The sequence below is a fragment of the Acipenser ruthenus genome, chromosome 4 (assembly GCF_902713425.1).
Source record: "Acipenser ruthenus chromosome 4, fAciRut3.2 maternal haplotype, whole genome shotgun sequence".
Taxonomy (NCBI): Eukaryota; Metazoa; Chordata; class Actinopteri; order Acipenseriformes; family Acipenseridae; genus Acipenser; species Acipenser ruthenus.
In genome coordinates, this window is record NC_081192.1 from 102,879,678 (window position 1) to 102,906,415 (window position 26,738).

The 26,738-nt window shown below is 38.5% G+C and overlaps 1 protein-coding gene across 1 annotated transcript in view; it reads left to right on the forward strand.

The window, feature by feature from the left end:
* Window positions 1–5,629: 5,629 nt before the first annotated feature.
* Window positions 5,630–26,738, forward strand: part of LOC117400368 (la-related protein 4B-like) — a 49,252-nt gene continuing 28,143 nt past the window's right edge. Inside the window, exons 1-2 of the mRNA XM_034000223.3 lie at window positions 5,630–6,239; window positions 25,996–26,129. Of these exons, the coding sequence (XP_033856114.2) occupies window positions 26,049–26,129 (81 nt within the window). The 5' untranslated portion in view covers window positions 5,630–6,239; window positions 25,996–26,048. The remainder of the gene's footprint in view (window positions 6,240–25,995; window positions 26,130–26,738) is intronic.

The window sequence follows — 26,738 nt, forward strand, 5'->3', positions numbered from 1 at the left end:
TCCATGCCTGTCTGACCTGCTACAGACATCCCAGACAATTCCTTCTGCCAAACAGCATGCCCCCAAAAAGCAGCCTGCCCTGGAACATAAGGAGCATCTCTCTGCTGAGCCACTGCAATAAGAAATACGATCTGGAAACTGATACTTCAGTCTGAGGAACACACACTCATTAGATGCAAGAGATGTAGTGAATTGTGAACAGTGATGCTCTGGGGCAATGCAGCAGACACATAAGCTTTTGTTGAGCTGGTATGTGCTGGTATGGCATTACAACCCTTCTGAAGTTCCAATTTAAAAAGGACATTGACCTCTTAAATATGGGAGCCGACACTGAGAAAAAAAAAAAACACCTGCAATTGTGAATGAACACCTCTGGATCTGTATATAGATGTAGAAATAGAAGTAGAGACATGGATAGGTGCCTCCTTAATATATATCATCAGATGCTGATACCACCGTGTAACAAATTTTTTATTTTTTTTGTTCCTGGGTAGTAAGTGTTATTTCCTAATTGCTTATGCCTCAAAAGTATAGAAAATGGCTATTATTCCCCACAAACTTTGCTTTTGTGACCAGGACAGTGATATTTTGAAATGTACCTATTTCCAATGAGAAAACGGGCGAATTTGTGTCTTTTCGTTCACATAAAGTCAGAAAAAAAACAACATATGAATCCAAATTAACATGTATTTATACTAAAGTAATACAAAAATGACTACAAAAGATTTAGAAGTGAGTAGTTTTTCGAGATTTACGATTATACTGTAAATCACTTTCACAAATCAGCCCCCAAATGTAGTCTCCCATCATGTTCTCATTATACTGTCCTTGGTAGCGGAGTTCAAAGTCCAGTATATCCTGGTGGAAGCGCTCGCCGAGTACGCTACCATGTTCTCCTTGAATTTATCAAGATGAGCATCAAGGATATGGACTTTGAGGGACATCCTACAGCCCATTGTGCCGTAGTTCTTCATCAGAGTCTCAACCAGCTCCACATAGTTTTCGGCCTTGTGATTGCCCAGGAAGCCCCGAACCACTGCGACAAAGCTGTTCCAAGCCGTTTTCTCCTTACTAGTGAGCTTCTTGGGGAATTCATTGCACTCCAGGATCTTCTTTATCTGTGGTCCGACGAAGACACCGGCTTTGACCTTTGCCTCAGACAGCTTAGGGAAGAAGTCTTGAAGGTACTTGAAGGCTGCCGACTCCTTATCTAGAGCTCTGACAAATTGTTTCATAAGGCCCAATTTGATGTACAATTTGATTCTGCCGGGGGTCCCAGCCGTACTCATCATACTTTAAGGCGTCCAGCAAGGTCTTGATGCTGTTGTAATCCTCTTTGAGGTGCACCGAGTGAGCCAGGGGAAGAGACGGGTACTTGTTACCATTATGGAGCAGCACGGCTTTGAGGCTCCTGGATGAGCTGTCAATGAAGGACAGTATAACGAGAACATGATGGGAGACTACATTTGGGGGCTGATTCGTGAAAGTGATTTACAGTATAATCGTAAATCTCGAAAAACTACTCACTTCTAAATCTTTTGTAGTCATTTTTGTATTACTTTAGTAGAAATACATGTTAATTTGGATTCATATGTTGTTTTTTTCTGACTTTATGTGAACGAAAAGACACAAATTCGCCCGTTTTCTCATTGGAAATAGGTAAATTTCAAAATATCACTGTCCTGGTCACAAAAGCAAAGTTTGTGGGGAATAATAGCCATTTTCTATACTTTTGAGGCATAAGCAATTAGGAAATAACACTTACTACCCAGGAACAAAAATTGTGTTACATAGTGTACTCAATAGAGGATACACCATGCACATTTATAGGGCTGCAGTTATTGCACGAATCAAGATAGCCGAATAACCCACAAGCGCCGAAGGGGTGTGTATGGCTATCAGCAGGAGTGAAATTACCACAGCACTATGAACGTTCCTGGTGTATTCTTCAATATAACAAGTATAATGTATTGAATAAATGCGAGACACATTCCAAAATGAATCAGGGTCTACCCCTGAAGATGCTATCCCAGGGCATATCTGCAGAACTGCAGCCCTGTATTGAGCACAGGGGTTTTGTAACTGTTGCCTGAAAAGTGAACAGAAGTGTGTGAGCGGTTTGGCTTAGGCAATTATTTTGTTGGCTATATAAGTGCTTGCTCTAAGCACAACATGTATCATCATGCATCACAGTATCATTCCATCCCACCTAAATCAAAAACAAGATGCTTTTCAAACAACGGAAAGATGCAAGTCAAACACTACACCAGTTCTCATTCATCAAACAATATGATGTAAGCGGTTCCAATTATGTTTCAAAAGGTTAATGTTTTATTTTAGGAAAAAAGCCTGTTCTCCCTTTAAGGATTTGTTACACTTGGGCTGTTGACATTTTATAGGATGGTAGCACACCTGGTTGCTTCTGCCTATTTCCCCTTTGAAGCTGCACACATGTATTTTATAAAACCAGTTGTTTGAGCAAGCTGTTTTTTCAATATAGTTATTATACTGTAATAGAATGGAAGGTATGCTTCCAATGCATTCTCTTTGTACTGTGTTAATTATAATAAATACACTATTATACACAGAGCCGTATTTGCAAACCTTTCAAACCTATTTTTACAGGTATACAGATATGTATGCTTTTTATTTATGGAAAATAGTATGATATCTGTTTATCAAAGACTATGCTTTATTGAACCCTTTCTATGTCTTTTGTTGATTTCAGGTCTGTATGTGTGCTTTTTTGCATACATTTTTGATGTTACATGAATATCAGGAAGGGCAGTTTCTTTTTATAGAATAATTTAAAAAAAAAGATTGAATTAACCTTTATTTATTTATTTTATAATATTTGACCTTAACATAGAGGTCTTGAAATGAATAATACTTATTTTTATTTAATAAGTAGCCTTTTACATTCAGTATTTTAAATCACTCCATCTGTTTAGTTCAAAGACCTACAATTTGTCATGCGTGGGTCAAATGTAAAAGGAACTGAATTCAATCTACACTGACTGAAAACACACACCCTCAAATTGCTGACTTTACATCATTCTTTTCTTTTTTAAATTTGGAATCGGCAATTATTTTTCTTATTTTCTTCCCAATTTGCTAAGTCCTAATTGTTTATTTCATCCCGGCTCACCGCTGCCACCCCCACGATGACTTGGGAGGGACAAAGACAGACACAGTTGTCCTCCGAAACGTGTGCTGTCAGCCGTCCACTTCTTTTCACTCTGCAGGCCCGCCATGCAGTCAACCCAAAGCTACAGCGTCAGATGACTACGCAGCTCTTGGCAACTTACAGGCAGGCCCGCAGGCGCCCAGCCAGTCTACAGGGGTCGCTTGTGCGCAGTGAGCTGAGGACAACCTGGCCGAACTAAGCCCTCCCACACCCCCACGCAATTGTGTGCCGCCCCCTGGGAACTCCCCTCCATGGTCGGCAGTGGAATAGCCTGGACTCGAACCGGTGACCTCCAGGCTATAGGGCGCATACTGCACTCCACTCATTTTTTTTAAGTATTTTCACCCCTCCAAATAGAACAAGTTATCATTTCATATTAACCTTTAATCTTTCTTATTTAATATCTTTGAAAATGCTGACTCTGTTCACCAGCAATTGAAACCACAGCAATAACTGAACTATATTATTTCTATGGCAGATTTTTGTAGGAGTTTGGGGTTTTATTTTTTGTTGTGCTGCATTCATAACACCTCTAAAGCTATACCCTATAGAGGAACCTTCTCCTATTCTCCTGCTTGCAGGTATGATATAGTCCTCAGTGTTCCTTGTCCTGTACAGTGCTCTCAAATGTCAGTAAAGCAGGATGGCACAACATGTGTTCCAAGAAAGCATCACCTACCCTCAAAGAAGTGTCCCCTACCTTCTGTGCTAAGTCTATATCCACTTCATTTCCAACTGTGTCCTCTGGTCCTGGTTTCACAGCTGTGCCTAAAATATTGGTTAGAGTTAGCTTTGTCATCTTCTTTCCTCTAGGCTAAACAAATGCAGTTCCTTCTGCCTATTTTCATATCTCATTCCTATAAGCCCTGGGATTGGTCTGGTTGCTCTTTGCTGGACTCTCCCCAGGGTCACAACGTCCTTTTTGGTACTGTGGTGACCAGGACTGCAGTCTCTCGTGTGTGTTGTACAACCTCATCTTAATGGCCTTCGGTTTGCTCTCAACACTTGTGGCTATGTAACCAAGCATGCAGTTTCTCTTTTTGCTTGGTTCCCTGCACTGTTCTTGCTGACAGCAATGAGTCTATTCCATCACCCAGGCTTTTATCCTGGTGGGCCTGTTCTGGTATTTGGATCCTACATTTTTCTGCCCAGTTCTGTATGCAGACTAAATCCGTTTGGATTTCCTGGATGGCTGAAACATGTAGGCCAGGCCCCCACGCTTTGTGTCGTATGCATTATCCCTCAATCCAAGCCATTGATGTAGAAACAACAGGGGCCCAAGCAAGGATCCCTGCGGCATCCCTGCTGAGTAAATTACCCCAACTAGAGGTTTCTCCTCTTACAAGTACTCTCTCCAGTTATGTATCCACTTGCATGTACTTCCTTGTATTCCCACACGTAACCCCAGACTTTGTTTTGAACAGTCCAACATTCGTAAAACTATTCTTGTTATTCATTTTTTGCTGTAGTTTTATCTGCACAATTACCAGACTAGACACATTGCGATTTATCGGACATATTCAGCATTACTGAAGAATCAGGGACACACTGAATTACCAGCTGGATAATTGGAGGACTGTTAGTTCCAGATGCAACTCGACAAGACCTACATGAGCTGATCCTGCTCAATTCTTTTTAAGGCCTAATGTTAAAGTAAAACCCAATCTTCCAGTTATAAATATTTTACAGCGGTTTTGTGGCATATTGTTTTATTAAATGTTTTATAAGGTGGCCAATATTTTATGTTTAATATATACAACAGAATAAACAAATACATATTTAGAAGGTATTTCCATAAACAAGACTGCTGTTTATTTTCTATTTTTTTTAACTCCTAGAATGTTTTGACTTGAAATTTAGCGTGTTTATCTTTTGCATTCATGTTATTTCCCAGCTGCACGAGTTTCATACATTCCACCTCCTGACGTCATCAGGAGGTGGTACATTGATTTATTGAATTTCTCTTTAGTATTGAACGTTTGTATTGCATTGTACCACACATGGCGTCCTCTTAATTAAGGTTTCATTAATGGACACTCCATTCATAAGGCAGTACCAGCTGGCTAGGGTCTATACTCAGTGTTGTTGCTGCTTCTAATTTTGTCTAACGTGAGTGACTCTAGCATTGCTCTCTCATGACATCATCAAACACAATATTGGCAGTAGGTATCGCTCTTCTTGTTACTAAAAACCCCTGTAAATTGTCGCCTACTTTGATTAACTACAGTACATCTGTTTGCCTAAACATGTTAGATTGATGCTTGTCACAACAGGTGCAGCAGGAGAGAGTCGACTTCCATTATGATTTTTAAATCAGCTTTTTTATGTTTCTCTGGTTTTTTTTTTTATTTAAAAAAAGGGGGTACGTCTTCGATTGGCGAATACAATTAAAACCATCGTATTAAATGAAAGAGAGAAAAAAATCCCAGACGCACCGTCACTGTGTGTACGCCGAATTCCCCATAGGTCACAGCCAATCCCCAACCCACGTCTTCGGTCACGAGTGGGTCTTCTGGGCCTCGGCAACAGCCAACCTAGAAGCCGGGGAGGCGGGAGTTCCGGTTGCCGTTGCCGTGTGTGTGGTGGTTACTGCTCTCCGAGTGGGAGAGAAGGATTGTATTTTTCCCTCTCCACTGATATTGCGATAGAAGAGTAAACTGCAGCGAAGAGAGTCACAATTAAGCGGCATTTCCTTGTTACTCTCCTCCTCACCAGCAGCACTTTTGAGTCGCAAACAAAAAACGAAATTGAAAAACAGCAACCAAGGGTTTTTTTTTTTTTGTTGTATCACCAAGAAGAAGAAAAATATCAGCCAGAACTTCAAATTTACGTTTTATAGTCGGACATTTTTAATTTAAGATTTATTTAGAACATATTTGGAACCCTCACCCATCCTACTCCTTCCGTTTTTTTCCCTTATTTCCTTTTTTTGTTGTTGTTTTTGTTTTTGAAAAGCTACCGGTTGAATTCCTGCCATCACTGAGGGATAGTAATCCGAAGCGAGGCGGCCCGCAGTCAGGACAGTAGCGCTGTGCCTGTGTGCAGTCGACAGGTGAGTAAGCGCCTTTCTCCCTCTCACCCAGCAAAGGATATTCATTTCCTTATTTACCTTGTGTTTATTTAATATTTATTTTGTATCATAATACGCATTGTGTGTATTTTATATAGAAATCGGACTGATCTATAGGTATACATTGAATGATCGGTTAAAAAATAAAGTATTTTGGAATGCGAATGTGAAAAATAACACCCGACAGATGCCTCCTGCCTCGGGTTTTTTTGAGCAGGGTAGTCAGAAGTCCAGTGATGGTATGTGGAGATTAATAATTAACTAGCATAACATCAGTTCTGGGTTGCTGTCTGGTTAACACCTTGTTAGGTGGGATATAGGGCCTGCTTTGAGGACTCAGTTTGGATTTGAAAAGGAGGGGGGGTTCAATCCCAAACACGGAGGTCGCCATCTTTCAGGATGCTGCTGCTGAATCAATGTTGTCGTAAATGGGTAATTGTTGATGATGGACTCTGTGTTAAATATATTTAGCGGGTGTTTAGAACAAGTCTGATGCTGGCATAAAGACCTCGATAAGTTATATTTGTAATACTAACGGTTTATTCAACTTATTAATGTTTTTGGTAGAATTCCATTAGATATGTAAGGAATGAGTGACTGGAGCGCAGTGATACGATATCGTTATTGCTGTTAAGTTTTAAACTACATAATATAAAGGGTAGACAAAGTTTAGAGTTAAATCGCCATTTCACAAAGGGTTGATGACAGCTATGAAAGTGATAGGTGCGGTTTATTGCATTTGTTGCAATATGCATGCTTGGAAATGCGTATTTGTGGAGGGGATCAAAGGTAACGTATTATTTTTAGAACCCGAAGAGGCTACGCTATGTGCATATTTGTTAGCTGGTGATTGTCGCTGCCTTGTTCCTGGCTTAATGTTTGTTTGTACCACTGACGTTTCTAGGTCCGCCCTCCCACTAGCAGCTAGTTAGCAGTGCAGCCCAGTGCTTTAGTGATGCACTTGCCATGTTTGTTGTACTAGCGATATTAAAGCCTCGCCCAGCTTTTGAAAACTTATTTCTGCGATCAAAGCTATTTGCGGTAAAGAAAGTAAAACACGGCGTGTTTACATTTGTCTTTTGCACTAGGCTTTTAATATGTTGCGTCTGTAGGCTACATTTAACCTTGCAAGATTGTTCATACTAGCTGAGAGTTAGTTTGCTCAGTGTTTAATGCCTACTTTGTATAGTTTCTCTGGTCCTCTGTGTCAGCAGGAATCGGAGCTGTGTCAGCTACTATCCACACCCGCACTGCGTCGGCTGCAGGTCATTTTAATACAGCTGTGAACTTTCTCAATTTGGGCCAATCTGTAAGAGTTATGCTAATATCTTTACCTGTAGTTCTGTGGTGTTCGATTAGAAGAACTAGGAGAGAATGTTTGTGGTTCATAATACACAGAAAACACCAGAGGCCTATCATTTTACTAGCATTGGCATCATTCAGATCTGAGAGGGAAGCTGTTAAATCTGTTGTGCTAACTTCTTATCAAAACTTGTTCTGAATGAAACCTGATCGTTTCTTTTTGCAGTATCCAGGAGCATTAATAATGTCCGTTTCACATTTGTATTCCTTTTCCCAAAATGTATAATTATACAAGTTGGACACCTGTCTACTACAGAAAACACATAAAAGTAATTTTAAACAGATCATTGTTTCTGTGTTGTAGTTTGTTTAGTAGATAAACAAAGTACAGTAAACAGGTAATTGAAACAAACATTGTTTCTAAGTAGAAGTGTGTTTAATAGATTTAAACATGGTCCAGTATCTACTGCTAGTATTGTGTGTGTGTGTGGTGTTTTTAAATCTTTTGTAACCAGCTAGGTTTTATTTATGTCACTTGCAAAGCACAATACTGTGAGCTCAGGCAATGACTGTACAGTTTGGAGCAAACTTTTGGGTCAGATTTTATTGGTTTTATTAGCGTATATTTTTTGTATGTTTCAGACATATTCTACCATTGCACTTCTCTTACACTGTCTTGTACACTAAGTATTAAGTACCTATTTTACTGAAGCACTACGACCGCTATAGGTACCCACCCACCCTGCTTTGGATACTATACCCTGCTCCATACATGGCAGTGGCACCATACAGAGTTGCTACGTATTACTTTGGTAGTGGATTTTAATACAACAACTTTTGTTTATGTAATGTGCATTCTACAAATCAAAAGATTGAATTTTGCATGTGAATGACATTTAATGTGTGATTTGTAGTATTCACGCATTGTCAAACCGTTTCTGTTAACAGAGAAAATAAATAGACTGTGTGAATGCCACCTGATGAACCTTTGACGGTTTAAAACTACCTTTAAATTCTTGGATAGCGAACGAACCTTCGGACACAGCCCTAATAAATACTGTAACTCAATAGAAGAAAATGCATTGCATGTACTAAAAACAGGCAGCAGTTTGTCATTTCAGTATTCATTTCCTAAGGCCCGGTCTTGCTGAAACCAAAACTGATTTCAGTTCCTGCCTAAATGTGCTTCACATCTTCCTTAGACACAGCTGATGTATTGTTAAAAAGAGAACTCCGATTTTTAGAATAGAAAACATACATTTAAGGCCTAACAGGCTACTCTCTCTCTCTCTCTCTCTCTCTCTCTCTCTCTCTCTCTCTCTCTCTCTCTCTTTAAGCCATACGCCTCTTGTCTATAAAGCATGTATTTTCACTGTAATTTGCATAGGTTGTGTGTAATATGGGCATTGTAATTGGTGTTACCTTATACCAAATTCACAGTCACTGCAGGGTTCAAAATTAAGGGTGACCCTGTGGTCCGTAGACACCAAATATTTACTTGGGCCCCGAAAATGGCACCACCAGTTGCCAGTTAAAGAAATTGAAAAATGACACAGATCGCAATCTGTTGGATGAACCACTACCAAGGAAGTACTGATTTCAATTCCCCTGTGTTATCATTGGCTGTTTCAAAAGCTACTCCAAATTAGGAGCCAATAATAACAAGGAAATGTGTGTTCCAGGAAGACTGCGCCAACCACTTGGAGTCAGACTTTGGTCTCTACCTATTTAGTAATATTGCATGCTTGGCATGAAGTCTTGGACAAAGAGGCATGGGTTTCTACATCACCTGCCTCCTGTAGGGACTCCATCATCCAATCCTGGTTCAGTTACTTTGCACTCTAGGAATCTGCACTGATCCTGAGCTCTGGGGCAGGATCAGAGCTTGATCCAGTGTCTCAAGCAGGAAAGAAACACTGCTGTATTGACTAATAAATGTGAAAGTTTCTGCTGTTTATTATTTTCCTCAGCTGAACAATCTTCTACAAGTGGTATATTTTTATTTATTTATTTATACCAACAGTTTTGTGTTAGAAGTTAACACATTGTGTGGAGGATGTCTCTTATTGCACAGTATTAGAGATGTCATCATGAAGCTGAGTGCTCCTGGCTGCTCTATTATTATTATTATTATTATTAATTTCTTAGCAGATGCCCTTATCCAGGGTAACTTACAGTTGTTGCAAGATATCACATTATTTTTACATTCAATTACATTATCTTTTACACATTTATTTTTACATACAATTACCCATTTATATAGTTGGGTTTTTACTGGAGCAATCTAGGTAAAGTACCTTGCTCAAGGGTACAGCAGCAGTGTCCCCCACCTGGGATTGAACCCACAGTCCTTCCGGTCAAGAGTCCAGAGCCCTAACCACTACTCCGCACTGCTGTGGAGAAATGACATCTCTTTTGCAATAAGACACACCATTTATTAACTTATTATAAATCACAGAAATGAAGATTGTACTCCAGGAATAGCTTTAAAACGAAAAATATTCATTTTTGTAAATAACTTTTATTTTGGCAAATACTTCAGTGATTGGTTGATTTCTGATATACGATTTTATAATATCTATAATAGCAATTAAACTGTGTTTTTGTGTCATACATATGTTCTTTACTGCCATTTAAAATATATATCTCTCTACTTTTTTTAAACAAGTGTCCAGTAGCTATAATAGTAATGGTGACACTTATCTGTTAATTCTCATGGAAGAGTCTGTGTGTTAACTGTCTTTATGGAGAGCAAATCTGTTTACAGGGCAGGACTCTAAATTGGCAACAAAAAGGGCAAAGCCAAAATGGCCTTCAGTATAATACATTTGTAGAGGGCACCAAGGCCACTAAACTTAAGTCAAAGTCAAAGCCAAAGTCTCAGATGTGGTGTAAGTTTGCTTAAGATTCATATATAAAGTTAATTATTGGCCACAGAAAGAAAAACCCAGTTTAACTTAACTGTTTTTGTCAACTAGCAGCCTAGACAGGGCTCCAGACTAACTTTTTGATTTAGGAGCCAATGGCTTAGACCAAAACATTGATCGCCAGATCCAGTTGTTGGGTGTCACTTTAGGAGCAAGTTGGTTGCTACTATATTCAACTGTTTAAAATACAACAACTTGTTAAGACACTAAAGTGATACTAAAGCAGAGGCTTAATGACTTTACTCACTTGTTTGTTGTCTCATTGTGTTGAATATGTGAACTATGCAGCTGATGACCGCAATGAAGTTAACATTTATCTGAGATGTTGTGTATGGCATTGGTGACCGCACCTCTAATTGTGTCCAGTTGTAATATGGGGAATGCAGCTTGCATGCTTAGTTAGTGTAGTTCTGATCAGAGAGCTTGTAACACAGCCAGCTCTTATGTTTTCTACTGACATGTAACCATTTATTGTTTCAGTAAAAAGGAAGTTTGTTTCAGTGAGTTAGTTCTGTTCTTTACAATATTAAATACACCACAGTAAACACAATATACTGCATTTGAGATGGTTCTAACCCATTCTTCTTCATTGCCACAATCTGAAAGCTAAGTTTAGTGAATAGCAGTGTTTCTACTGCAATCAAGTAAGCTGCAGTACATTTAGTTTATTTTTCTAATTAATTAGAGTCCCAGGTATTTATATGCATTCTGCTGTCATCGTTCTTGGTCAGTGAGAAATAAACACAGTTTTCCCTGCAGCAGCTGACCCTGCTTTAATACAAACCCCATTATGGTAATGCCTTAAATTACTATGTCTGCTTCTTTTGCTGAAGTCGAGAGATATTATAGGGCAGCAGTGTGGAGTGGTTAGGGCTTTGGACTCTTGACCAGAGGGTTGTGGGTTCAATCCCTGGTGGAAGACACTGCTGCTGTACACTTGAGGAAGGTACTTTACCTAGATTGCTCCAGTAAAAACCCAACTGTATAAATGGGTAATTGTATGTAAAAATAATGTGATATCTTGTAACAATTGTAAGTCGCCCTGGATAAGGGCGTCTGCTAAGAAATTAATAATAATAATAATAATAATATTATTATTATTATTATTATTATTATTATTATTATCAGCTCCTTGTGTAACTAGGCAAGTTGCTGCGCAATTAAATCATCCTCACACTGGAATACATGTGGGATACAGTAGATGCAGCTGTTAAAGATGTAACAAACGATACAAATCTGTTTGTGTTAACTCAACTTTGACACACTACGATTTGATTGGAGTTCACAAAGAATGTATTTTAGCTTGATACAATAACCTTTTCACAAAATAATTGACCTTTTGCTGCACTTCTATTTTCTTTTTAAGTTTTCCTGGCATTTTGTTTATGGCACAAGTGCAACACACAGACCTTGTGTATTTTTATTTATGTTTTTTATTCTAAATATTTCTTGAATGAAGCGTTTCATTTTAAGCAACATGTTTAGAAATCAGAACTCTCACGCATTTGGTGATCATCATAGCTGCTGCAGGACCTGGGGTTCCTGGACTCTGCAGGTGTTAATACAGCACCTTTGGACTTCCAGCTATTTGTTTTCTTATTTGTTATTGTCCCTCTCGTGCTTCAGTTTAAAGCATGTGATATCCCAGCTTTTATTCCCTTTACAGACCAACGTCATAGCACAGTCATAAATATTGACACAAGTGTTGTCTATGGAAGTGGTGCGACTTAACCACACAAATCATGTAATCCTGTTCTTGTTTGGACTCGAACACTTCCTAATACAGGCATCTTTCTAGTTGCTGAAGCAGAAAGGGCACTGTGGCCATAATGGCCATGAATAGACAAACATTTTGAGGGGCACTGCGGCAATTGATAAGGGCACCCACAGCAATTGCAGCATGGCCATGAATCATTTCGAGCCCTGCAAGTGGAAAAGTGATGCATGCCTCAGTAAATTAATAACAAAACGGGTGTGTATTGGTTTGCTGTCCCATTCTGAGCAGTGCTTTTTTCCTAATAGTTCTTACAGATAGCATTGTGTTAAACCAATGAGGCACTAACCACGGCATTCAGAGTTCAAGTCAAGAGCACATTTAACAGGAAAGTGTGTGAACTCAAACAGTGTATAGATATATAGATTTCAGTTTTTATGAAACTATATCTGACCTGTCAGATTAACAATTTAATTATTATTATTTGTTTATTTAGCAGACGCCTTTATCCAAAGCGACTTACAGAGACTCGGGTGTGTGAACTATGCATCAGCTGCAGAGTCACTTACAACTACCCGAAAGACGGAGCACAAGGAGGTTAAGTGACTTGCTCAGGGTCACACAATGAGTCAGTGGTTGAGCCGGGATTTGAACCGGGGACCTTCTGGTTACAAGCCCTTTTCTTTAACCACTGGACCACACAGCCTCCGCTATGACGTTGGTCTGTAAAGGGAATAAAAGCTGGGATATCACATGGTTTAAACTAAACGCCACACCTGTCCCAAAATCAAACCCTGTTGAACGAGTTAGGCAATCATCCGGACATTAGGGGTCGATTGAACTAATGGGATCTGATCCAGGATCATATCCAAATGGTATAGGGTTTCTACCTATTTAGTTTTAGTTAATTGGTCAACTACAGTGAATATGTTTTCTTTTGTTGTACAGTAGTCAGATTGCCTTTAAACAGATAGACCCCATATCAGAGACCTTGTTGATTGGAAAGCTGTAGTATTGTACCTGGTTTCTGTGCTTGAAACAGTAAAGCTGGATATCAATTTTTCTAATGTATGTAAAGATAGAAACCATAGATAAACAATAGTTGCTAGTAGTCAGCCATCTATCCAAAAACAAAACCTATACAAGGACAGCATTTTCAATCCAAATTTTTGGAAATCTCATTGTAAAAACCAGTAGCATATGTAAATTAGTACTGTGATGCAAAAACCTTTTCGCAAATCTGTAAAGCATTGTGCCAAAGTGGTTTGCAGTGTGCAGGTGCAGGAGTGATGCGGTGATCAATAAGCGGACAACGATAATCCAGGTGCAGTGGTGTTTATTTATAATCCAAAAAGTCAATTGACAACTGTAAATAATAATGAATGGTAGTACTCAATGATGTGTGCTACACAGTATAATCCAGGGGTTCAGTCCTGAAACAATACATGGTATTTAATACACACACAATATACAAACACAGTCACTAGTCCAAAGTGAGTGCTGTAGTGCTCGTGGTGCAAATACCATTTATCGTGAAACAAGTGCAGTGTTGTCTGGGTATTGTGCTGGCCTGTAGCGACAGCTCCGGATCGTGTTGGCCGTCTAAATAACAAACAAGTACAATTACACAACAAAAACAAACAAAACACTCATGATAGACAATACGGTTCTCCTTCCGGTTCAGCGTTAACTGTAACAAAGGAACAGCTCACCTCGCTACGTCCCCTTATGCACCGTCAGTCATGACATCTTGGTTTACGATTGCAACCGCTCCTCCAATCCGTGGCTGCCACATTGTTTACCTTCCGTGTCGATGATTTAGTGTACCGTAGCTCCACCCCCTTTCTAGATGGCCGACTTCCGCCTAACCCTGAGATTGAATTGTCTGACTATTCTGTCCAGGGCACTCTGTTCTTTTTACACAGCGCCCTCACAGGTTGGGAGGGAGATTTATCTCCAAGAATCATTCTGTCTCTGTCACAAGCATGAAAAGCTGCATGGCATGTACAACCAAATGAAAACGCATGCTATTCAAAAAGGTTTTCTGATGCATATTTGTTTGTGTAGTATACATTATTAAGATCAATGGACATTGTGGGAAAGGAACTTAAAAGATAAACTTGAATCTTGTCAGCAGTTTGACTGAGTTCATACTTGAGATTTAGGTAGAGACCAAGACTGAGGAAGACAACCAAACCAATACTGGTAGTAGGCCTAAGCATGGGGATGCTGAGGGAAGGTGGAGCAGACTGTTTCGTTACAGGGATAAGAAGGCAGTGGGACACTAACTATAAACCTGCAGGAGTGCAAAGAGCAATACAGCTCACCAGCCAAGATTGGTAACTTGACTATTTTTATTGAGTATGCATCTGGCTTGGTTTTAACAGCCTTTAAGTAGATACTCATGCTCGGGATCAGAAATCAATCTGCTTCTGAAATTACATTAATCTTGAAAGGATTGTCTTTCCTGGTTGTGTGTTCTTTGAAAAAAAAAAAAAAAAGTAAATAAAAGCAATTCAATAAACGTAATCATGTTTGTCTGCCGCAACTGTGAAACAAATTGCTTGTAGCTGTGGGAGGTTTATTTAATTTAAACAATAGTGAAATAATAACCAAGCTTGGGGAATTTATTGGGTACCCTTGACCTACTATTCAGAATGCCGTGCTGTAGGTCTAATAGGGGTGTAAATCATTTAGAGTTTAAACAGTAAATTGTCAAATGTTTTTAATTTTACGTAATCGTTTAAACTTTGTCAAAAATGTGGAAGTCAAATATTAAGAACCGGGTGTCTGCAAATAACGGCTGCTCAATTTTTTGTTTTTATTATTATTACTTCCTACCGTTGTCACTTGGCATCACTGTCATTTGATATTCACCTCCCAATGTCCAGCATGCTTTTGGTCACTCGACTAGTCTGCTTCTACTGAAGCTTGATCTAGCCAGGGTTTGTACAGGTGCTTGAAAACCTGGAAAGTCCTGGAAAACGGTATTTTATTATAGTCATGGAAAGTCATGGAATTAAGAAAAAAAAAATAACCTGGTACTTTTTTATTTACTTGAGCCACATTCCACATTTTTAAAGTCCAGCCCCCAGAAATATCGGATATGACCTTACACAATTTCGCACTGTTTGTGCATTTCGATTGGCTCACCGCCTTGTCACTCGGGTGTATTCTTGTGTGAGTTGTGCTCGACAGAGAAATTATAACAGTTTAGTAGGCTAAACTGAATAGCTGTGTGTAGTTTTTGAGTGCCATTGTCAAAACACAGTAAATAATGCCTGGAAAGTGCTGTTTTAATGAAGCGTGGCTTGAAAACAAGATCTTCAGTGACTGGCTGCAGAAAGACAAAAGTGATCAACATAAAGCCCGATGGCGGTATCATATGAACCACATCGACTTCGATATCAGCAACATGGGCGAATCAGTGCTAAAAAGCCACATGCGAAGGCAAAAACATTGTGATCTAAAAGCCAGCAAGGAGGGTAGTGCAGTGAACGTTAAAGATTACTTTGGCTCATCAGTAAAATTGCCAAGGATAGCTGCATCCTCAAGCAGCAGTAGCAGTAGGCCGCCTACTAGTACTTCAGGTTCGGGTGCCTCTGGGACAGTGTCGTCTTTTCTAACCAAAGCAGATACCTTAAAGTCTGAAATATTATGGACTTTGAACGTTACTAAAAACCACTAGTCATACAAACCATGTGAAGGATCTAATAGTCTGTTTCAGCAAATGTTCCCAGACAGTGAAATTGCTAAATTTTGGAGAACGGAAATTTGCTTACTTTTGTTATGATATTGTTATGGTGTTATCAAAGGGCTCATGCAAAGATTTGTTAGATCTGATGTTCTTAAAGAGGACACAACATCCCATCAAAAGAGAAAATTGGTGCAACTTCAAAAAGGTAGAAGTGGGCAGAAAGCGTTTTAAAAGATTTGTCAACGGCCAAAAAAGTCAGTGAATTTAGAGCGCTTGAATTTAAAACGGAATGCAAAACTGCTCTGGTCAAGATTGTGGCTAAATTATTGGAGAAATCGCCTATAAATGTGCTCTTGTGAGAAGCATGTCTGCCCTAGATCCAAGGCTTATGTTCTCTGCTAGAGAAGTGGTACGAAAATATGAAGAACATTTTGAAGATCTTAGTGGATGCCAAAAGAGTAAGTGTGACGATGTATTTTGGCAGTTCGGAGAGTTTATGGAAGTGACAGTGACTGCGTCAACCGCAAGATTCAGATTATGAAATGAATGACAGAGTTGATGCCCTTCTGTATGAACACATGGCCAATAATAAGTCTGTTACAGATGTGTGGAACATTATTCAAAACTTGCTGCTTCTTTCTCATGGCCAGGCGAGTGCTGAGTGAGGGTTTTCAGTGAATAAAGAAATTGAAGTTGGGGGCTCCCGAGTGGCGCATCCAGTAAAGGCGCTCTGCGCGGAGTGCAGGATGTGCCCTATAGCCTGGAGATCGCAGGTTCGAATCCAGGCTATGTCACAGCCGACCGTGACCGGGAGTTCCTAGGGGGCGGTGCACAATTGGCTGAGCGCTGCCCGGGTAGGGAGGGCTTAGGTCGGCAGGGGAATCCACGGCTCACCGCGCATCAGCGACCCCTATGGCCGATAGGGCGCCTGTGGTCCTGCAGTGGAGCCGCCAGATCTGTGTTGTCCTCTGACACTATAGGTCTGGTGGCATTGCTGTGGATCTGCAGTGTGAAAAATGACGGCTTGGCAGGAGCACGTTTCTGAGGACGCGTGATCTAGCCGCCGTTTCCCGAGTCGGCGGGGGAGGGGTTGCGAGCGGTGAGCCGAGGATACAGATAATAATTGGGCGTGCTAAATTGGGGAGAAAATCGGGGTAAAAAATTGGCGATGACTAAATTAAAAAAAAAAAAAAAAAAGAAATTGAAGTTGAAAATCTGCTCGAGGAATTATTAGTATCGCAACGTATTAGCCTGGCAAAGAAGAAATTATTGAACAGGTAAATGCCATCAACCCAGCCGTAAATTGTACTGTAAATTACATTTAAAAAAATTTAAATATCTGCTGGCTGAGACCAAAAAAAAGAATATTAAAAAAAGAAACCAAAAACTGGAGGCGGCCCTTTTGAAAAACTTTCCCAATTATCATCTTTAATACTTGCTTGATATTTATGGGATTTATTATGACAGTGATAGTACAGCAGGTAAATGAAAAATGTTAGTTAGTGCATATATTTTCAAATACCGTTTTAATTAAAAATGAATTCAATCAGTAGTATTCTTGTATTCAAAGTCCCACTGTCCTAGTGGAGGTCTTGTGAAGAAAAAAAAATCTGGTAATCACTCAATTTTAAGAGTATTAACATTGTAGGTAAATACATAAATAAATACATAAACTTTTTAAATTTTTTTTATAGAGAACCGTGCAGTGAAATCGTATATATACATCATCGTGGTATCCTTAAAACCGCTAGGTGAAGCTGTGTAATTAACAACTTTGTGTAAAGCCGATCAAACACCTCTGTTATTGCAATGATCTATCTATATGCTTGAAAATATTGTATTCTTAAATCAGATATTTTTTATCATGATTGTGTAACAGCAAAGTGTGTGTGTGGCTGTTATGAGTACAGACAAGTCGGGAATTGAGTTAATTTAAAAAAATAAAATAAAATAATAATAATTTACCTAACTTTCACCGCCCAGTTTTTTACTGAAATGTTTAGTTTATATTTTGCGAAAAGCTGCATGCGCATTTTTTTAACGTTTGTGTTGACCTCAGTTGGGCAACGAAACTGGCAAAATACAGATTAGTTTAACGGTTAAAACTAAGTTGTTATACATGTATCAAAGTTTGACTTGTTTACAGTAGTGTATGTCTCTTGGACAATGATGGTTGTTTGTGCAGAAAGCATTCATGAATAGGGTTAAATTAATCTGATACTACCATTGCGGCTTTTTAATGCAGCTTGCTGACGATTTGTGAATCCCCGTGAAGTCTCCAACAACATTTTAAAAACTTCCAGTGGCATAGAAAGGAATTGCCACACAAACTTGAATGACTGCGGGGATGCTGTGGTTTCTGTTAGCTGCAGGCTCAAAGTCATCTTTTAACATTTCCACTAAAGTTAATACGTTCTCGTTATGGAAACGCAGTCTTTCAAAAACTGCAGTGTTATTTAAATTTTCTACGGGATTGTGACCGTCCTTAAATACCATTTCCCTATGAAATGCCACTTCATTAAAAAATTCAGCAAAAGCTATCAGTGGTGCTGCCATGTCAGCTTCTATAGTAAAAGATACTTTTTTTCCCCCCATTTAAGCCTGGTGAGGGGAGGCTTAAAAAATGACTTGCATTTAAGACCAGGCTCAAATTAAGACTTTTTGTGCAACAGGTCTTATTTATTTTGGTGTTAAATTTTTCCAACAAGTGATCATAAAAGCATTTAAAACATTTTGTGCAACCGGCCCCAGATCCTCTGATGTGTGTGTATGTTGGGGAGTGGAGCCGTGGGACCTGGCTATGTATGGTCTGAACTAATGGAGTCTTCTACACTCCTGACCGCAGTTGCAAGCAGTCCAGCGTTATAAGTTATAACTACTTTGTGTTAATGTTGTTTTTGGATGATTTGACAGTTTGAGCAACTCATATTGTTTTGTCCCCGCCACCATAGTTTTAGTTATTGTGTTTTGACTGTGTGAAACGCTTGTGCATCATACCATAACGTTATTTTTTGGTCCTTGAAATTAGAATGTGTGAGGTCATGAAAAGTTCTTGAAAGTCCTTTATTTCAGTTGGGGAAATACCGTACGAACCCCGTCTAGCATGGAGTAGGTGCAAGCGAAATGTTAGGAAATGCAGTAAAATTCGGGCTGAAAACATAACACTGTTGATTATTGAGACGATCGCAAATGGCATGCAGCCAATTTCAATTGTGGAGGATACACCAGATTCAACTTAAATGTCTTTTGTTGAGCCAGATTACAGAAGGCTGTGTTTATTTCTTTCTTTCTTTCTTTATTTTTAAACAGAGGATTGCTTCCATTTTGTTTTATTTTTTGATCTTTTTTTTTTTTTTACTGCTGCCAGTCAGATAAGTACAAACTATTGCTATTAGTAAATTGTTTAGTTTTTTAAACAGAATATTGATTCTTTGAATTAACGTGATACTGTACTTGGAATAATGTCTGTTTGGCGTTAGCATAACTAGTTCTGGTCTCTTATATACAGTAACTAGGATAAATTAGTGATTTGGATTTTAGCACTGTTTGAAAAATTAGACTGCATAACATTTCTGTAATAATGCAATTAATGCTCGCCCTCTAATCAAAACAGACCATTATCATACCGCCGATGCTATTATTATTTCATATTGCTTCACTGTTTTTATATATATATATATATATATATATATATATATATATATATATATATATATATATATATATATATATAATTTGTTTATTTAGCAGACGCCTTTATCCAGGGTTACTTACAGAGACTAGGGTGTGTGAACTATGCATCAGCTGCAGAGTCACTTACAATTACGTCTCACCCAAAAGACGGAGCACAAGGAGGTTAAGTGACTTGCTCAGGGTCACACAATGAGTCAGTGGCTGAGGTGGGATTTGAACCGCGGACCTCCTGGTTATAAGCCCTTTTCTTTAACCACTGGACCACCCAGCCTCCTCAAACACAGGGCTTAATTTAGTAATTTTTTTTTAATTTATTTTTTTCTGTCAAACAACTTAATAGTGTTTTAAATAGGCCAAGCCTTCATTTTCACGTGCAAACGAGACTGCAACATGTTAATAAGCGAGTAATCTGTATTAAAGCTATATTGAAAAACAAAGCGTTTTGCTGGACACACTATTACAATCGTTATGATGAGAAACTGCATTTAAATTAATAAAGAGGAGTCCCTTTGGCATTTAAATGAAAAGTAAGACTTATGATTTAAAGCCCATTTAGTGGTTTCACAGAAGAAGAAATCAAACATAAATTAAACAAATGTTACTATTAAACTATATATTTAAAAGTTTAAACATTTATTAAATTAAACGGAATCTAGCACCCCTAGTCTCCAACATGAGTAGTTTACTGGTTACTTTGAAACTGAAGTTTGTTAATTACTCTCTGTATGCAGGTGTTCTGTATAGCTTTGGGGGGTACCATAGGTCGAATAAGAAAATGTTTCTGATGTCTTGTACTGTATCAGCATCCCCTCTTTCTTCTTCTCACAGTTTATCATTTGGGTGTGAAGACCACACAGGACACTAATAATGTGAACCAAAATAATGTGGGTTTGTAAAAGTTCATAGGGATAGCAGAGATAATATACACTGCACTGAAACAACGTTGCTCTTATTCTCCATGTTAGTTCACACAAGCCAGGGATAAACCAGAAAATAGAGAATAATATTTGACCTTGCATTTATTTGAGACCAAGTGACTAAAATCTTTTTTGAATGCAATTGAAGCCTGAACCCACTGCCATTGCTTGCATTTGCTGTATAAAAAAATGATTTGGATGTAGTAATTTCTCTGCTTGAAGCCACTATAAAGTCCCAGTTATTTTATAATGTTAACACTGTATTGTAGCCTAAAAAATTCAATCGGATCTTGCAGTGCATATGCACACAGAGAAGCAAGTCTGCAGAAGATACTGTAGCAGGGTGTAGACAAGTACTGTTCTGTCTATTGATCCTCAACTTTAGCTTTGTTATCCATTTTTTGGTATTTTGCCTCCAATGCTGAAAACTAGATTAGCAACCTAAATCAAAATAACAATGCAACACTGATGTACAATACAGGTCACAAAAAAGCCAGTACAGATGCACTGATAGGATGCGATACTTTTGTATAAAAAGCGCTATATAAATGCAATACATAAGTAGGCTGATTTTAAGCATTGACATGCAGTAAACAAGACTGTTAACCGTTTGAGTATTTTTATTTTATTTGTCTAAGGACTTTATTTTTATTTGCATAAGTGCAATGCACACAAGGTGGCGAAGGGATTCAAAATGAAAAGCTTATCTACAGAATTAAGACACGTAGTTTACATCGCCTGCAGTGTGCAGTAGTTCATTTAAATCAATAGGTTTCTTGTATTTTCTCTGTACTACTCCGGTATGCATTGGCACCTAGGAGGTGAATTTTGCGGTGGACCCTCAATTTCCTGATTTTCGTCAAATCCGCAAAATCGTGAATTAGGTAGATCCCTAATTATAACAAATCACCACTACAGGACAAATATGTATTTTTATTAGAGTTGCTCCGATTAACAGATTAATCAGACCGATTAATCAACTAAAGAGTTGATCGCAGATACATTTTTTACAATTTAATCGTGCAGATTTTTTATTTTTTAAATATCAAATAATCAACTAGTAGAACTGCATTTTCTCCGCAGCAGTCCAATCATAAATGAGTGGAGGCAGGACACAAACAGCTGAAGGTATTCTCTGCCACTGCTGAAGGTCTTGAGTAAGTTTAACCCTTTGCGGTCCGACATAACAATTTCCTTTCCGGTCCAATGTTGGACCCTGTCCGACATCATCAAAAAGACGTCAAGCACAGGTCCCTAGTCATTTTTTCTCTGGAAAAAGCCGAGAAAACCTTTCAATGGCCGAGTGAGACCGATAGAGGCCGAGAGGAGCCAAAAAAAAAATAGACGGATCTGAGCAAAACAAATAGTCCTTTCACCAAAGACGTAACACGGACATACACGATAGCTGCTTCCGCATCCAGCACTCAAAGAATATCACGGACATTTACCTAGCCTTTTGAGGTGTTATAGTAATAAAATAATGACTTGGATAGCATTATTGAGGAGTTTGGTGATAAAATGATTGATCAAAAAAATAAAATACAGCAAACAAGGAGTGGGGCGGGGCTGGAGATGCAGTACTAAGTGTCCTGTTGATATGCAGTGCCTTTTAAACCCTTTTTACTGTGAATAAAATTAATTTTAAACCATGCATGTAAAATAAACAGCGCGTGTGAAAATAAATTGGACCTGATGTGCCTGACAGGAGCAGAATAAATGGACCACAAAGGGTTAACCAACGGGAATGTCAAAGATCTGCCCTTGTTTTGTAGCTATCTAATCAGTGAGAAGAGGCAGGACATAAATATGCTAGTGTAAGCGAAAGATGGCTGAATTTCAGGCAATATTGCTTATTATAGAGCATTATTGAGAATTGCAGTAATATTTCGAATTACTTTTTACAAATAAAAAGTCATCAGACAACGGAGACATCATAGTCAATTTGGTTATGAATCAGTTTTCAAGAACTTTCTCAGAAAAAATTGGAGATTGGTAGAATAGGGAGGTATATGCCACCAATACCTGAACCGACACAGGAAGGGAAGGGATATACTCGCCACTTCCAACATTCAAATTATGAAAGGAATCTGTGGCTTACCGGTAGCTGCCAATTAAAAGTATACTGCTGGAACTTTTGTTGGTCTTTTGTTCAGTACAGAAAAGGCCATATGGAACAGCACTGGCTACAGCAATCTAGGATATCTAACTAAGTCGGCACAAAAACATGAACGTTTCCAAAGTCACTTGCGAGCCACCAAAACTGAAAACCTTTAGACAAACCCGGATTGATGATCAACTGGATTTGAAGCATAGGAATACAGTACATAACAATGAGCAGCAAGAACTGGCTTTCAGAGGGCACGATGAAGGCATCAATTCCTCAGATAGAGAATTATGTGGAATTACTTTACAACAGCATGTTAAGCAATCACTTGTCAATAGCCACAGTATTCTCAGGTAACTCTAACAAGATTCAGAACAACTTAATCTCTTCCGTGTCTCATGTTTTGCTAGAATAAAAAGAAGTACAGGAAGCCAAGTGTGTAGCTGTAATGGGAAACGCAGCTCAGCTGTCTTGTGTTTTCAGGTACGTGCTGACAGTGGCCCGAATGAATGGTTTCTGTGAAAATTTATTACATTTACTAAAAGAACAAAAAAAAAATAATAATAAAAATGCTTTTAAAAAGACAATTCTCATTGGACTTTTTTTTTTTTTAGATGATATTGATTCATAAGTATTACTATGCAGGACAGCTGCTGTAAGATTGTTACCTTTATTAAAAATGTGGACGGATTAATCTACCAATTTAATCAACTAATACCCATAAATGAACTAATTTTAATCGAGGGACAGTCCTAGTTTTTATGTGTGTGTGTGTTGCTAGAGAGAGATGTTAATTTGTCCTTTTTTATGAATGTTGAATGACTAGATGTGCGGCTTTTATTGCCCAGTGTTTCCCACTCTGGCCCATGCTCATTACATAACTTGGTATCCCTGAATAGATAATTGCATCCTTTTTAATCCTTGTTGCATTCTTTAATCAGTGCTGCATCATTTGGTACCTCAAATATTATCAACTACCAGTGCAGAATGACTGGACAATTGTTCTTTATTTAACCCTGAAACACATTTCTGCAATGACTGCCAAAAACTGGAACACATTTCAATGTGGGATGATCCTTGGCAGTCACCACTGCAAAAACATATGATTTGGGGTAAAATGATAGGAAACGAGTCCCACTTGTTAATTTATTTAGTTTATTTAGCAAACGCCTTTATCCAAGGCAACTTACAGAGACTAGGGTGTGTGAACTATGCACCAGCTGCAAAGTCACTTACAATTACATCTCACCTGAAAGACCGAGCACAAGGAGGTTAAGTGACTTGCTCAGGGTCACACAATGAGTCAGTGGTTGAGGTGGGATTTGAACCGGGGACCTCCTGGTTACAAGCCCGCTTCTTTAACCACTGGACCACACAGCCTTAATACATGGATAACATTTGGGGTACTGTAGCACTGCAGTTGTGGAATGGATTGCTCATTACAATTGTTTGTATAAGTACTGACTCTTAGCTATTCATGGAAACCAAGCTATTTCATAAGCAAGTGGCTCTGAGTGACATAAAGGAAAAATGTCCTGCACAAAATTTTGGGGCGAAAGAGTTTTTTTTGGTTCATCAGGACACAGGCTTCTTTTTCTTGTGCCGAATGCAATTTCTTGTTTAAAGCATAATGGAGGATAATTTGTCACAATTAAAAAATAAATAAATATTGAAATAAATATGTACATAAACAAAATAAATAAATAAAAATCGAAATACATTACCAGTGTTCGAGAATTTATATTGCCTGCCATGTCTGAGGCATGTACAAATTTCTGTGGGGCATATAAAAAAAATTGCTTACATGCCCGAGTGGGCACCTACAATTTTTCAATGCCCTAAAACAAAAGCAAGCGATTACTTTTACAGATTTAAACTTCTGTATTTGCTCCCACATCACTTTTTTCTTTTTTTACCTACATCCCTTCCAGCCAGCATCTCATGTGTTCTAGTATTGCATCGCTGTGCACCTGTGCGAACAGTAGAAAATGTGATGCCCGAGTGTTTTGAGCTGCTATTGGTTAACCTATTCTGCTGTCGGAGTGATAACGAATTGTATTTACAATGGATTATCGAAACGGGGGGCAAATAACAAAAAGCGTTTAATCAGAGATTCAGCAAATTGAGCATTTTTTTAAAGTTTATTTTAAAATAATGTTATTTTTTCATTTGAGTACACCATTGTTAAACTATTTTGTCGTCCCCCCCCACCCCCCAACACTTAGTTTACGTGATAGTATACTGGATGTATGCAGTGCTTAATTTGTAAAGAAAGAGGTGCCAGGGCGCAAGAAATGACAAAAATACCGTCCATAAGAACCGAACGTTCAAAATCATAACACGTTTATTTGAAAGAGTATTGTATGTACTAGTGTTAGATGTTTACAATCATGTATTCTACATCATATACAAAGTAGTAGTACGTGCAGTAAAATTAATTAAAGGCAACCGCAGGACAAATAAAAAAAATAAAAAGCCTGTATACATGTCTTGCATTTAAATGGTTTAAAAAACAAACAAATTAAAAGACATGTTATTTCCCCCTTTATCGGTGCCGAATCGATAACCAACTGATGTATCGGTGCACCCCTACTACGAACTAATCCTGACTTTCCTGCCGCACATCGTTGTTGTACACGACTGGCTAGCAACAGCTACAGAAGCTGCTGTGTACAGTCATTACAGAAGAACTCAAGCAGGGATCTGTTAACATTAGCTAAAAACAAGGCAATAAAATTGGCAACAATTTCAAACAGAATACAATTACTGTAGAATGTTGTTATTACAAGCATTGCATAATTAATTAGGGTCCTTGCGTTTAATATGCAAGTAACGGGTTTAAGACTGACATAACACTTGTTAAGCGTCAGCATTCAACTACACTGACCCCTAATAGCGTTGCTGTGACCATATGGTAACAGCTCGGTTGCATGTTTGCTTATGAAAAAAGAAGTGTCATTTGTACACGTGCATTTTCAAGTCTTAATAGTATTTATTTTCTGACAAGCACACAAATGTGAGCATGTTAAATGGCTGAAGTAACATATATTGAAAGGCTTTATTTTGCCACTTTCTTTTGAGACGTGGGCTCTCACAGAACGAAACTTACTGAAAATAAATAAAAACCATCATGAAAAATATATAAATATATTGGGCCAGAAAATTGCATCTGGGCTAGTAAAAACAGTAGCTCAGTGGCCCAAGGGGCCAGTAGTTAAAAATCTAAACAGAGTCCTGTGTGTGTATGTGTATGAGAATTACTAGAATCTCCCCTATAGCTTATAGTCTACATGTTTAACACTTACTATAGAATTACTGTATTGTGCATGGTGTAACAGAACATTAAATATGTTACCTAAAACGTTTTAATTTTTTTATTTACAGCTTACTTGGTGACCAACAGACTTCTCCCTGAGGAGCCAGAAAGTAGACGGCTCATGACTTCTGACCAGGATACAAAAGTTGTAGCTGAACCGCAGGTGCAGCAAGTACAAGAAGCAAAAGACAGTTCTCATCTGGTGAGTCTGTGTGTTCTATATATTTAAACAAATAACTCTTTATTACTAAAGTCCTACTCCTGCATAGGGGTAGATGAAATCACAAAATGCTACACTGTTGCAATCTGCTTGGTTTCTCTGTTTTATGGTGCTATTCCATCAACACAGAACACTTATGGAAAGTTGGATAATACAGTAAACTGTTTCACGCAGGACCTAGATTGAAAACTACTTGCTTATAAGCCTTTAGCAGTGTATTTAGTGTAGTTGAAGTAAATGGAATAGTTTTAATCAGCATTTGCACGTATAAACAAAGAGTTTGTAGAAGGAGTCATGTGAGTGTCCTGAAACTTGGAGGAGTGCCAGGACCCTGAATGTGTCCATAACTTAATCATGCCATTATCCACTGACCTGTTTTCTTTCTCAAGTTCCATATCTGGTTTTATCCAGTAAAAATGAACCCTTTCTGTGCCACATTGCTTTAGCCTCTGGCCATATCAATGATACAGTCCACACCCCGGCCTTAAAACACATTGTTTGTTTTTGTGTGCCGTCTGATGCAAGCTAAAAAACAGAGCTTAATCAGAAATTTTAGCAGTGCTCTGTAGCCTGTGATTAATCTTTTTAAAC